This window comes from Panthera uncia (assembly GCF_023721935.1).
Source record: "Panthera uncia isolate 11264 chromosome C1 unlocalized genomic scaffold, Puncia_PCG_1.0 HiC_scaffold_4, whole genome shotgun sequence".
Taxonomy (NCBI): domain Eukaryota; kingdom Metazoa; phylum Chordata; class Mammalia; order Carnivora; family Felidae; genus Panthera; species Panthera uncia.
The window spans coordinates 98,029,050-98,043,811 of record NW_026057585.1 but is presented as its reverse complement, the minus strand read 5'-3'; the positions used below and the strand labels follow the sequence as shown (position 1 = coordinate 98,043,811).

General features: G+C 46.1%; 1 protein-coding gene across 1 annotated transcript in view; it reads left to right on the top strand.

The window, feature by feature from the left end:
- Positions 1-11,009, top strand: part of SLC25A33 (solute carrier family 25 member 33) — a 33,597-nt gene extending 22,588 nt beyond the window's left edge. Inside the window, exons 3-7 of the mRNA XM_049618167.1 lie at positions 1,901-1,978; positions 3,769-3,869; positions 6,138-6,204; positions 9,045-9,325; positions 10,524-11,009. Coding sequence (XP_049474124.1) covers positions 1,901-1,978; positions 3,769-3,869; positions 6,138-6,204; positions 9,045-9,325; positions 10,524-10,726 — 730 coding nt within the window. The 3' untranslated portion in view covers positions 10,727-11,009. The remainder of the gene's footprint in view (positions 1-1,900; positions 1,979-3,768; positions 3,870-6,137; positions 6,205-9,044; positions 9,326-10,523) is intronic.
- The last annotated feature ends 3,753 nt before the right edge of the window (positions 11,010-14,762 follow it).

Here is a 14,762-nt window from a genome sequence, read left to right as displayed (position 1 = left end):
AAAAGAATACATTTAACCAAATTTATTCTTCAATTTGAATCCTATGTTGGAGTGGGAAAATACCTCTAAAGAATGTTCTACACAGTCCTTCCTTAGTCGCTTGCAGTCAGAACACGGGGCACCTGGGCGGCTCCGTTTAAGCGTCTGACTCTTGCTCTCAGCTCAGGGTTGTAAGTTCAAGCCCCGCATTGGGCCCTGCGCTGGGCATGAAGCCTACTTAAGAGAAAAAGAAGAAAACACATTGGCACTTTTTTTTTTTTTTAAGTGTGTTGGCAAGGGTGTGGGAAAATTGGAACCCCTGTGCTTGTTGGTAGGGATGGAACATGGTGCAGCCGCTGTGGTAGATAGATTCTCAAAAAATCAAACCTCGAAATTACCACGCGAGCTGGCAATTCCGCTTCTGGGCATGTTCCCCTAAGGGTTTAAACCAGGGACCTGAACGGATACTTGGACACTCACGTTCGTAGCCGCATTGGTTCACCGTAGCCGGAGGTGGAGGCAATTGACAGATAAATGGGTAAACCGCACGTGGTAGGCACACAATGGAGTATCACTCAGCCTTCAAAAGGGACATTCTGACACCTGCTGCGACGTAGGTGAACCTCAGTGACGCTGCCGAGTGACATAAGCCAGCCGCAAAAGGACAGATACTGTACAATTCCACTCCTATGAGGTCCCTGAAGTAGTCTAATTCAGAGAGACAGAAAGCAGGACGGTGGTTGCCAAGGGCTGGCAGAGGAGAATGGGGAGTTATGGGGTGGTTTTTCTTTTTTAATGTTTATTCAGTTTTTTGAGAGACCGCAAGTAGGGGAGGGGCAGAGAGAAAGAGAGAGGCAGATAGAATCCGAAGCAGGCCCCAGGCCGTTAAATCATGACCTGAGTTGAAGGCTGAGCCAGCCAGGCGCCCCAGGGAGTTCGTGTTTAACCCGGTGTGGATTTCTGTTTGTAGGAGATGAAAAAGGTTTGGAGATGGATGGTGACGGTCGCACAACCTTGTGGAGATACGTAATGCCCCTGAACGGTACACTTAAAAAATGGCTAAAATGGTAAATTTTTATGTTGTGTATATGTCACCGTGAATTTAAAAAATTAAGAAGCAAAAGGGATATTCTCTTTGACCCTGAGATACTATGCTTTGGCTTTAAATAACATTCATCCAGGGACGCCTGGGTGGCTCAGTCGGTTGGGCGTCTGACTTCGGCTCAGGTCATGATCTCACGGTTCGTGGGTTCAAGCCCTGCATCGGGCTCTGTGCTGACAGCTGGGAGCCTGGAGCCTGCTTCGGATTCTGTCTCCCTCTCTCTCTCTGCCCCTCCCCTACTTACATTCTGTCTCTCTCTGTTTCTCAAAAATAAATAAATGTTCAAGAAGAAAAATTAAGTAACGTTCATCCAGCCTATGAAAATCATTAGGTTTTTCCATTCTGTAGATCCCTGGTTGGGGCTCTTCTACAATAAGTCAATATCTGGAAGATAGGATTATTCGAAATCAGGAAAAAATCCCAAAGAAATATCATCCAGAGAGATCTCTGAACCCGTTTCTCAGTGAATTTTGCTACAATGAGGGCATCATTCCCTGTATGAGATGCTCTGCCGGATGCTTGTCCTACCTTAGTAGGAGTGCAGTGTGGAGTACAGACCCTGAATATCTCGGTCCCGTGTGAGCCCGGGAAAAGGCTCCTTGAAAACATGTCAGACTGATGCTTTTGAAACCTGCTTTTTCACTGTAATATGAAAGCAGTATTCTTCAGATTTCGGATGCTGTATTGTACTATAATCCGATAAGAGTCTGGGGTCTTGTAAACATTCTGTTCTTTCTTCCAGGAGCTGTGCGGGCTGACGCCTCATTGTTTTGCCTAGGCTCTGCCTCAGGATTTTAAAGATCTTCTCTTATCATTTAGGTCGATCTTGGAGAAGGAGGGACCAAAGTCACTTTTCAGAGGCTTGGGTCCAAATTTGGTCGGAGTGGCACCATCAAGGTAAGCTTTAAACTTTTCAGCTGGCTCGCTACCTGTAGTATATAATACTGACTTCTTTCTTACTGAAGCGCATTGCTTCTAGATGGCCAGTGTCTTTTTCAGTATGGGATTTGCCTATAAACATCTGACACGTGGAATAGTGCTAAGTGCTGGTGTGTCTTTTAGTGTGGGTATGTGTGCACGTGTGTCGTGTGTGCGTGTCTGTGTGTGTGTGAAAGAATCTAGTTCTTTTATTCTTAAATGAAAATTCATCTGCTCACGTCACCTGGGATCTTCTCTAGACAAGTGTTTGCTACATCAAGTATGGTGCGTGGCCAGCACTGTGGGCGTCTCCTGGAGCCGGTTAGAACTGCACACGCTCGGACTGTACCCCAGACCTGTATCATAATCTGCATTCTAACAAGATCCCCTGGTGATTCATATGCGCTTGGAACCGCTGATCTGAAGCAATTCTCAAGGCTTCTAGGCTTTACTTGATTTAAAACATCCTCCTTTCTAGCACAAGGCTTAATGCCCTGTAAAGTCTGTTTGACAAGACTGAATAATAGGTGAGTGTGTGTATAGCATATCTGTGAAAAGTAGATGAGAAACTGCTTCTAGAAATGGCCTGGAGGCCCGGCGGGGAGCTGGCTGACGAGTAAGGTACTTCTGTTATTTCATATAATACTCCGGTCGACTTTAAAGGGAATTATTTTTTAGATCAAAAAACAAAAATGTCTTGTACAAGGTAAAGACTAAAAGCTTCCTAGAATTCTTGCAGATCAGTGCTCCCAACTTATACACAAATCACCTGAGAATGTTGTAACAATTCAGATTCTTATTAAACCCTTTGTTCCTTTAGAATTTTATAGCATAGGTGTATAAGCTGTTTAAGAAATACAAGTACTAGTCTGTGAGATTATATAGGGTTTGCATTATTAATAGATGGTGGATACATATAGCAAATAAAGAAAATTGAGTTGTATCTCCTTGTGGATAGTTTGGTAACGCCTGTTAACCTGCTGTAGGTTCCTGGCTGCCACACCTGTTTAGAACAGTGGGGTCCTATAAAAAGCAGACTAATGTTAAATAACAGATAAGTAGTCCGGATCCTAAGTTGAAAAATACACTCTATGATTGATGCACTGGCCGGCCAAATTAAAGAAGCATTTTTCCCTGGCATTGCTGGTGAAGAAGCGGGGAAAATACCAACCAGCGCCTACTCCCCAGCCCCAGTAAGAGCCGAGTCAGAAGAGGGAAAGCAGAGACCGGACCAGAGAGCCGTGGGGGAGGCCAGACTCCACCTATAGGGGTGGCGGTGGGGGTGGGGGGTGTGCGTGTCCAATGGCGGAAGCTCTGCACTGAAAACACTTATGCTGGTAGTTCCTACTGACCCCGAGTCCTCAAAAACCGGTCAAATTACATTTGACGTACTCATTGTGGTGTAAGACAGGACAAGCGTGCTGTATTTTAGAAGTAGTATTAGAGATTTTAGAAGGTTTGGTGTGTATTTTGATGCTTAAAGGATTGACATTTATCCACAATGAAGAATATAAACGGACCCTGTATATTACCCAAATCTCACCGGCCTCAGTTATTTTGGATACTTGACCATCACCGGGCACTTTCTGGAGGGACACGCAGGAGCTTTCTGCAGGTGCCTGCAGCAGCTTTTGGTTTGACAGATAAGGTCCAGCTTTTGGTTACACGTTAACCTTCTTTCTCCTAATTTCCTAAACTTTTCAGAGGTCGTGGAGGGACGCATATAGTGCCATGCCAATGTCTGTAGTGTTCTCTCTTTCTTCCACCAGGGCTGTGTACTTTGCGTGTTACTCCAAAGCCAAAGAGCAGTTCAATGGCATTTTCGTGCCTAACAGTAATACTGTGCATATTTTCTCAGCCGGCTCTGCAGGTAGGTCACCCCCAGTGAGTGGAGACAAGCTTCTCGCTTTCCTGAAGCACGTGTTGTGCCATGTAGCTTTGTCCAGGAATTCGAAATTCGCTCTCTTCCTCTTTTGCCTCAAACCATTTTTCTGGCGCTTCATGTTAGAACTAAGGAAGCATGAATGTTCGAGAATAGTTTGTAACTTGGTTCCATTTTCCCCGGTAACTAAAACTTTTATTCTCCCTCAGAATTTACATGTGCCCATGCGTACTGCTGGTCAGTGTTCTGTTTCTTTTAAAGGAATATTGGGCGCCTGGGGGCTCAGTCGGTTAAGCATCCGACTTCGGCTCAGGTCATGATCTCTCGGTTTGTGCGTTCGAGCCCCGCGTTGGGTTCTGGGCTGACAATTCAGAGCCTAGAGTCTGCTTCGGATTCTGTGTCTCCCTCTCTCTGCCCCTCCCCCCCACACACACACACTCTTTTTCTCTGTCTCTCTCTCTCTCAAAAATACAGAAACATGAAAAAAATTAAAAATAAATAAAAATAAAGGCATATTAATGCATTTTCATGTCTTTCTGTTTCATTAAATTATTTGAAAAATTCGAGGGCTTTTTTGTGACTCCCCACGGTGTCCAGCGTTACCCTGTGTACTATTGGCATTTCTGGCCTTAACAACTGGACACTGTGACGGGGGCTTGGGGCTTGTGGAGTGTTCTTTGAGTAAGGCTCCTACCAGATCAGATAGTATCTATTCTCTTGAGGGAGTCATTGCACTTACTCTAGAAAATTCGTAACAGGATTTATTCCCCCAGGAAATACTTGGAAAAGACCACGGACTTGCAGATTGCTGAGGGAAGGCTACGTCTTTACGGATATTGTATGCGGTTTTCGTTTTTTGTTTTTAAAGATCTTTTTTTTTTTTTTTTTTTTTTAAGTAATCTCTACCCCCAGCCTGGGGCTCGAACTCATGACCCCGAGATCGAGAGTCACACACTACACTGACCGAGCCAGCCAGGAGCCCCTAAGTGTCATTTGATGACTTGTGTAGATAGAAGGTATTTCGGAGAACCTAAATTGGCATTCTGTGAAAAATCTCTGCCTTCTGCCGGCCTGTGAGGTGTGCGTCCACCAGTCTTGTCTGCCTCTGTCGCTCCAGACGGAAGTTCTAGTAGCCCATCTGAGTAGTCACGGATAATAATTACTGGACCCCAAGCAGGAGGATAGTGAACGCAGAGCTGCTTCTCACAAGAGAAAGGGGACCCCACTGAACATGGAGGTCCGGGGCGGGGGGACACGCGGAGCGGGAGCCAGTGGGTCCTCACTTCCGAGGGCGGTAGCGAGCCCGGAGCTCCACCCTGTCATCGGTTTTGTAACTTTTGCCACATTAACTCAGAGGAACCTTTGGTAAGGAAAGCGGACCCAGAAGGAGTTTTCAAAACCACTGTCTGGGTTCCTAATGAACCCGCTTTGGACCGTGGAGAGGACGAGGAATTCAGAACTCGCTGTGTGTCAGGCTCACACCGCGACACTGTGCGTCTTGGTTGGTCTGGAACAGTCAGTAGTATTAAGATGAGGAAGACCGACTTTAAAAAAATGGTTCCTAAAAGCATATCAGTCTTAAAACTTCAATTTCTTGAAGTGATGAGTTGGGTATTAAAATGTAGGTGTTTGAATTCAGATAAGTGGAGATTTCGTGGCTTCTGTTTTACATTTGATATAAGGTGACCTTTTTGGGTTAGATCACCAGCTTCTTAAAACATACTTCTGGACCTGAAATTTATAAATTGAGGTTTAGAATAGTTTCTGTATTTACCATAGAGATTAGATTTACCAAAATATCAACAGCACCACCTACAGGTTGGAGAGACTTGACAGGGCTCTAGAAAATTGAGAGATTTCTTTTAGGTCCAGCATAACAATGGATGTTACATTTTAGGGGACTGTAACTTCCATCTGAGTATAGAACTGCTTCTTACTATTCCTTTTTTTTTTTTTTTTTAAGTTTATTTATTTCGAGAGAGAGAGTGAGCACAGGGGAGGGGCAGAGAGAGAGAGAATCCCAAGCAGCCTCCACACTCAGCATGGGGGACGATGTGTGGCTCGAATGCACAAACCGTGAGATTATGACCTGAGCCAAAGCCCGATGCTCAACCGACTGAACCATCCCGGTGCCCGTATCTATTTTTAGTATTAAGCCATTTAACTCCTGACCTCAAAGTTTATCATATGAAATAGACAACTTTAATAAACACGGACTGTGTTCAATGATGCTATCTTCTGGATTTTATCTTCCAGCTTTTGTCACAAATACCTTAATGAATCCTATATGGATGGTTAAAACCCGGATGCAGCTGGAACGGAAGTAAGTTACCAATTGTTCCTTCCTTAATATTCTTGGGATCTTTTTCTTCCTCCCGATTCCAGTGGTGAAGTGATGGGTACGGAGTCCTTAGCCATCTCCATCCTGGTTTTTTTCCTGAACATAAGCCTATGTAGAAACCCCTTTTGTTTTGAGATGTGTGTTGCCAGGCACCGTGGGGAGGTGAAGGCCAACAGAAACAACACCCAACAGAGGTTAGCAGTTCACTCACCCGTGGCCCCTGAGGTGCTCCTGACTTCCTCTCGGATGGTTGGTGGGTCTCTAGGCCGACCCCACCCCCAGTTGGAGCCCTGAGGGATCTCCTCCAGATGGCCTCTCTCTCAAGTGGGCAGAGGGTAGGACAAGCGTAGGACAAGGGTAGGACAAGGGTAGGACAGCAAGTGCTGTCAGGCCTCCAGGGCGCTAATAAAAAATGTTTTAAGTTTATTTTTATTTATTTTGAGAGAGAGAGAAAGTGGGGGGAGGGAGCAGAGAGAGGGGGAGAGTGAGAATCCCAAGCAGGCTCCACGCTGCCAGCACAGAGCCGGACGTGAGATCATGACCTGAGCCTGAGTCAGATGCTTAACCGACGGAGCCATGCAGGCGCCCCTGTACTAGAATTCTAAGAACTCTTATGTGACTGTGTCGTGGGGAAATGCGTGTGGGCTCTGGAAACTTTCAGCTAGTCTAGTCTAACTCTGAGCCACCTCTAAAGGGAGAACTAGAACATCCCCTGGAAGCGTAGCTAGGGGTCTGCCTTAGCTTTTCTAGTGACCACAAAAACCTCTGAATTGGTCTCAGATTCCATGTTGCCCCCGAGCCATTCTGTGCGAAAGAACCTTCTAGAATGTATCAGATCTCATTATTTTGGACAGATCACTTGCTCACTCCTTCCAGGAGTCTTGTTTTCTCTCACGGCCACATCCTAACTGCTGGGCTTAACATCCAAGGTCCTTTGCAGTTTTCTAAAACTGTCGTGTGCTCTTATGCGTCCGTCTCCCCGTGTGCTGTCCCTCGCCAGGACTCCCTCTCCCCCTCCGGTCCCTCAAGAACACCTGCTTGTCCTTGAGGCTTCTGAGCCGCATCCTCTCCTGGAAACCTTTGGTGATGACTCCGCACTTCAGGTGTGCCACACAGAGTCACTCCTGCTTAGTCGCACGTCCGTGTGCAAGTCAGCTCAGAGCCTTTATGTGCGCTCTTTTAAATCCGCCTGGGAACGCTCCACGTTGAGGACATTTTAAAGCTTTGTTTGGATGGGCTCTGCTAACACGTCCTGCAACAACGAGCGTGGATGCTTGCTGTGCACTGGTCACTGGGGAAACAGCAGGGAGTAAGACCTAGGCCCTGCCTTCCAGAAGCTCACAGCTTTACAGAAATAAAGAGCATTAGAGTCTAACGAGATAGGGACTGGAAATGGTAAGGACCCCAAAGGGTCCCTAGTGCACTCCAGGCAGGGTGGGCACAGGGAGGACCTCCTCCAGCAGTGATGGCCCCTTACCTTCTGGAAAATAACTGGGGGTGGGCCGCACGGCAGGTGCATCGGGCAGAGAACGGAGTGTGGGAATGTCTAGAGAAGCCTTGTTCGCAGGGAGCTGAAAGAAGGGAAACATCTGGAGTATGCTGCGCCTGCACGTGCTAAAGCAGGGGGAGGAGCCAAGGCTGCAGAAATGCGGGGGGAGGGGGGGGGCACATTCTTAAAAACCCTGGGAGGGCTTGGAATTTGGCCTTGGGCTGTATTTTGAGGGCCATGGAGAGCCATTAGAGCCATGGTTCAGGGCAGGAGTGGAGAACGCTTTGTCCCCCAGGGGACGTTTGACAGTGTGTGGAGACCTTGTGACGATTCAGGTAGGGTGCTGCTGGCATCTACTGGGTAAAGGTCGGGGTACTGCTAAACTTCCCATGATGCATAGGACAGCTTCCACAACAGATAATCACCTAGCTGAGAGTGTCAGTGCCCGGGTTGAGAAGCCCTGCATTAGAGGATTTTAAGCAGGGCAGTGGTGTGGTTGGCTCGCTGCTAGAAAGGTCGCTCCAGCTAGGATGTGGAAAGACAGTGAAGAAGCGAGAGAGCCTGCTGTGACCGGTTGGAAGCGGTGGGCTTTAGCCCCAAGGGAGGGGTCTTTGATGGGGGCCAGTGGAAACAGGGTCAGGTCCCAGGATTCGGCTTGCATCGGGCAGTTTCGGATGCTTTCTATCATGAGCCAAGAGCAGCCAAGCCTAAGGCCTTTTATTAGTTATTGGGCAGCATTTCCATGTTCATAATTTCATAAATTGAGAAATAATGGGATCTGGAGACTCAGGTTAAGAAAGCACTCCCTTACACTCACTGCCCAGTCAGAATGTTGGTGAGGTTTCCTTCAGCATTTTCTTAAAACCTGTTTGTACCATGATTGTAATTTCACTCTGCACGTAATTTTGTCCTGCTTTCTGCTCACGCGGTTCCGCCTAGCTTCCTGCCTTTACAACTATTTCAATCTGGTGTGTGTATCATGGTTTACTTATCTATTTCTATTTTTAGATATTTGGATTGTTCTGATTATATTGCGGTTGTGTTTTCCTCTGTGATGAACATCTTCCTTTGTATAGCTGTTTGCAAAATTAGGTCAGAAGCTCTGGACATGTTTTTAGGACTCTTGGTACAGATGCACGTAGTGTTCTGTGGGCTTATCAGGTGTCCCATCTGGTGGGCTAGGGCTCAGCCAAACACAGAAGAAGGAAGACACATGTCACCTGCCGTGCGTATCATTTCTCTTTATGCTCAGCGCTCAGTTTTTGCGGCTTGGGACGGGAACCGGGCTCGTGAGTGTGCCTTTTAACGGCTTTCGCTGGTCTTGTGTCCACAGAGTGAGAGGCTCCAAGCAGATGAACACACTCCAGTGTGCTCGCTACGTTTACCAGACGGAAGGCGTTCGTGGCTTCTACAGGGGATTAACCGCCTCGTATGCCGGGATTTCAGAAACCATCATCTGTTTTGCTATTTATGAAAGTTTAAAGAAGTATCTGAAAGAAGCTCCATTAGCCTCTTCTACAAATGGGACTGAGAAAAATTCCACGAGTTTTTTTGGACTTATGGCAGCCGCTGCTATTTCTAAAGGATGTGCTTCCTGCATTGCTTATCCACACGGTGTGTTTTGCTTTTTCTTCCCAAACAGTAGAACAGCCGTGAGGTTCGTGGCGTTTGGCGGTATTATCTAGCGTATCCGCCGCTCACATTGAGGTGCAGACACCTGCGGGTGCTAAGTAACAGGGGACGTGTGGAACTGGCTTCAGCCGTCTGTAGGTTACACGAGTGGCAGGAACTCAGCTCTACTCCGTTCCAGCTAATTGTGGCCAAAATGTACTGTGCAGAATGTGGGCCCTGTGTTGTAGAACTTGAGATGTTTTCAAAGAAGCCAAAAATCTGGATTTTATTTAACATTCCTCGATTTAAAAAAATGATACGAGTGCCAAACTAAACAAAACAAAACAACAAACCTCTCAGCTTCCACTTTGTGCTGAGTAAGGCTACTCTGCTAAGTCCATTTTTTAAGGAATTATAGACGTAATGTTCCATTGACCTACTTAAAAAAAATAGCTTAGTTTATTGTACCGCGAAAAACAGGTTTTGTTTTCAAAAGCCTGCTACACTGTCGGCTATGACAAATGTACCTGTCATTTCACAAGCAGGTAATTGAGTTCCCATCATATACTAGGGCACGAAGCAGCCCCACGGGGCTCACGGAGAAGAGGGCGGGACACCTCCCGTGGGGTAGGGAGACAGAAGCGTGTGCACTGAGGTCTGCGAGACAAGCAGTGACAGGTGTCATGCTGGGGGTGCCTGGGCGGGGGAGGGCCAGGTGTGCCAAGGTTTGAGAATGGAGGAGGCGGCTTTTAAGCTGGACAGAGTGGAGAAGGATTTTAGTAGGAGAGAAGGTTGGGGAGTACATGAAAAAAAAATCGTGTTAATGATACTGTCACACTTAATAAAAATTACACCTTCCGTGAAATTACAGTGTTGGTTTAATTGAGAGTAGAAAACCACAGACTGTCTTTAAATGAAGTCCCATTCAAACCAAGCTTTTTTTAATCCCTTAAAAATTACTTTGTACTTTTGTATTACATGCAATGTCCCTAATGGACCATTTCCCAGAGTCAGAAAAGGTTCTAAAAAGATTGTGACTTCTCATTGTTCCGAAGTGACCATGCTGTCCAAACAGAGCCGAGATGGCAAATAGCCGGAGATGTACGTTGACAGTCCTGGGGCCGTGTGCTTTGAATTCTCTCATCGTATTGCCTGATAATGCGGTCCGTTCGTAGCATAAAGTATGTGTTTCTCTCTGCAGAAGTCATAAGGACACGGCTCCGGGAGGAAGGCACCAAGTACAAGTCTTTCATCCAGACCGCTCGGCTGGTCTTCCGGGAAGAAGGTTACCTTGCCTTTTACAGGGGACTCTTTGCCCAGCTCATCCGGCAGATACCGAATACTGCCATCGTGTTGTCTACCTATGAGTTAATTGTGTACCTGTTAGAAGACCGTACTCAGTAAGAGGCCAGAAAATTGTGCTCTACAATAAAATTGAAAAACTCTAGAGAATTTTTTTTTCCGTTGATGTTTAAGAACGTTTGGGACGGAAACAGGAAAGGCCGTAAGATTTGTGGCTCGTATCACCTGTCGGACATTTCCTTTTGGATTCGTGTTTTCTGGAAGGTTTAAATTCATTAACGTTAATAGTTAATTATAACTTTGGTGTTTTGTTTTGTTTTTTTTTTTAACTTAAGAGGATTCAGGATTGAGCAGCAGCTAAATTAAATCATGCTATTTAATTTCAGTATAAATTTGGTTTGTGTCCTTTTTTTATGTTCACTGTGCTATAAACTATGGCTAAGGAATTTAGTGAAATGTAACCCTAGAAATGCAGAGAGAACCTGTAAAATCAGAATCCAACTTGTTTCGTAATCTGAAGCCACACTGCTGAACAGTAAGAGGTGTCACATTTTGGTGGCACCGGGTGGACCAGGACAGACTTCCCAGCCATTTTTCTTTTCTATACATTTCCAAGTCTCGTGCAGATTGATAATTTAAGCTTTCAGGCTACCGAGTTAAAAAAAAGTAAATTAATTAAAACTTTCTGCCACCAAATGTTTTAGACTGTGAACATGTTTCTAAAGCTATGCTTTATCCCCAGTTTGAACCAAAGGCAAGAGTTTTAACGAACTGTGTACCAATTGCCTTACTCCTGGACCTATATCCAGAAGTTAAGCCTGGTCAAGCCCGGGTACCTTGTTAAGTGTCGGCTGTGAATGTGGAATCTGGTGAGTAATAGACCTTTCCTGTCAGGTCTTTAACCCTGTTCTTGGTTCCCTAGAACTGGAGGGGAAGAACCTGACACAGGGTTGCGTGCCCACCCCTTGGAGAGTTCACTTTATTCTTACAAGAGGTGTATTTAAATGTTTTTTTTTTTTTTTAATTAAACACCTAGAAATGACAAATTACCAGAATTTTAGCCACACTGAGTCACCACTCCCCCTTTCTTTTTTAACTTTATTTAGTTTTGAGAGAGAGAGTACACACGAGTAGGGGAGGGGCAGAGAGAGGAGCCAGAATCCCAGACAGGCTCCGCGCCGCCAGCATGAGCCTGATGGGGCCCGAACCCACGAACTGTGAGCTTATGACCTGAGCCACGATCAAGAGTTGAACACTTAACTGAGGCATCACCCAGGCACCCCCACCACTCCCCGCTTTTAAAGGAAATTTAATAAGGGACAAAAAGCAATACAGAAGGCGGGTAAGACCAATGGTCTTTCAAGAGCTCTTTCCCTGGAACTTGCTTATTTGTTCATGTTCACGAAGGTTGGTTTTCAGTCTGAATATCCAGAAAGATGCCGGACTCCAATGACTGACGCACAGTAGCTTCAGACCCGGTTGTAGATGCTCTGGTGGGGATGAAAGCAGGATGTTTTCAAATTGTGTTTAAACAAAAAAATTTTTTTTAATTTTTTGTAATGTTTATTTACTTTTGAGAGAGAGAGAGACAGCGCAAGTGGGAGAGGGGCAGAACGAGAGAAGGAGACACAATGTATAGCAGGCTCCAGGCCCTGAGCTGTCAGCACAGAGCCCAATGCGGGGCTCAAACTCATGAACTGCAAGATCATGACCGGAGCCAAAGTCAGACGCTTAACCGACTGAGCCACCCAGGCGCCCCTAAAAAGAAGTTTTTTCTTCAACGTTTTCTTTTTTGAGAGAGACTAAGGCGTGATCAGGTGAGGGGCAGAGAGAGAGGGAGACACGAATCCAAAGCAGGCTCTAGGCTCTGAGCTGTCAGCACGGAACCCAGTGTGGGGCTCAAACCCGCGAACACGAGATCATGACCTGAGCTGAACTCGGACGCTCAACTGACCGAGCCACCCAGGCGTCCCTCAAATCGTGTTTATATTAGTTTAATTCTGTTCACCTTTAGTCATGAAGGTTATCGGTGTGCTTGAGCTCACTAGTAGAATTTACTTCAACAGTCGACAACCGTGTAAAAGTCAAAATAAATGACTTTAGTCAAGCATCAGTGCTTCTAAAATGCATGGCACTTGTTTCAGATTCTGTGTGTCTCCCTCTTTCTCTGACCCTCCCCTGTTCATGCTCTCTCTCTGTCTCAAAAATAAATGTTAAAAAAAATAAAAAATAAATAAATGTATAAAATGCATGGCAGTCAAGAGATTTCTATTCCAGGAGCTCAGTTTAACTGCTGGATAGTGGCGTTTAACAACATTTTCCTGTTTTATTATTCATATTAAAACCTGCATTTTTCCTCAAGATTTTATCTAATACGAAGTTTAAAAATTATGGGCGCCTGGGTGGCTCGGTTGGCTGAGCGTCCAACTTTAGGTCAGGTCATTTCTCACTGTTCAGGAGTTCGAACCTCACCTCGGGCTCTCTCTTCTGTCAGCGCGGAACCCACTTCAGATCCTCTGCCCCTCCCCTGCTCGCTCCCTCTCTCTCTCAAAAATAAATATTAAATAAATACAAACTAGGTTGCTTGGGGTGTCTGGGTGGCTCAGTCGGTTAAGCATCCAACTTGATCTCAGCTCAGGTCTTGATCTCAGGGTCGTGAACTCAAGCCCCGCATTGGGCTCCGTGCTCAGTGTGGAGCCTCCTTAAAAAAAAAGGTCGCTTAATATTCACTAATTGGTCACAAGAATTGTTTGGAAATCATTTTCATTTCTGCGTTCTCGAATTAATAACTTGGATGCTGACCTAGGATAATTTAGTTCTCTGCTTGCTTCTCCTGCACCAGGACATTGACATGAGACAGGTGAGCCCCAGAAATAGGAAGAAAATAAGCAGGAAACTCTATAAAGGGGTTTGTTGTTTGAAATGGGAATTGTCACCGTTTGAGCTGTCAGGGAGAGATCCCACGATTTATTTCTCTCTTCTCCACAGGCTTAGTCCACGGGATGGCATTATTTTTGAGTTGTCCTAAGACTCGTAAAAGCCCCATCGTTCACCCATTGGGTGCCACACACCGTGTAAGGGGTTCCATATTTTCTCATCTGAGTTCTTTCTGACACAACCTTGTGAGGCAGGCATTAACCACCCTCCACAGTTTACAAATAAGAGAGGCTCAAGTTTAATGACGTGCTCGAGGTCCGAGAGACGGTAAGTAGTAAAATGGCCAATAGTGGCTTCGTTGAACAGATGGCCAGAAGGTAGAGGGGGCATCTGAGCCTGTGGAATGGTCAGACTGAAGCCAAGTTCCAGCAGACCATTCCGTTCACTTAAGGATCGCGAGCTCACGGGCATTACCACCGACGCAAGTGACACGATACCAGTGACACCCAGGGCGGAATCGTTGGGTGCGTTCTCTGTCAACGGAGAACTCTGAGCCCATCCTGTGAGCGGGGGACGTGATGCGGTCACTGACTCTGAACTTGGAAAGAAAACGGTACTTAGAGTGCCACCAGTTTTGAAGGAGGTTTCACGGCTGCCGTTCATCCATTTGTGGTGAAGGCAGCAACACGCCAAAGGAAAGGCCCTGGCTCTGACACCCGCTTGTTAGGGAAGGGCCAGTGCGGCCACCGCTCAGCTTCCAGGCCCTGCTCCCTGCCTCCTGCCTCCGCGGGTCCTAGTAAATGCATGACGAGGGTGCGGGACAGATTAACTGGCAACAGGAAACAAAGGAAGCGTTTGCTGCTAAATAACCGGGACACCGACACTGTCCACCAGAGGAAGAACTCTGATGTTGACGTCAGAAAACACTGGAAAAGTGCACCGAGACGCATATTGTGTAATTAAACACAAATCTCTACAACCAGCTAGAGGTTTCTTAGTTATGAAAGTAATTCAGCTCAAGCCAGTAACCTAGAAACTGGCACCAAGTGAATCTTCTCTAAATCCACCTGCCCGGGGTGACTTTGCCAGCTCAGTGTTAACAGTCTCCGATTCCCTACAAGCATACACATATTCTAGGGGGTTCTTAATTCGAACGTTGTTATTAGCGAAATCAATGTGCGTGTCCCTTTTTCTTGAACACTATCCTCCCTCCAGGCCAACGACACCCATGGACATTACCTACCCGAGCAGGGCTATCCCG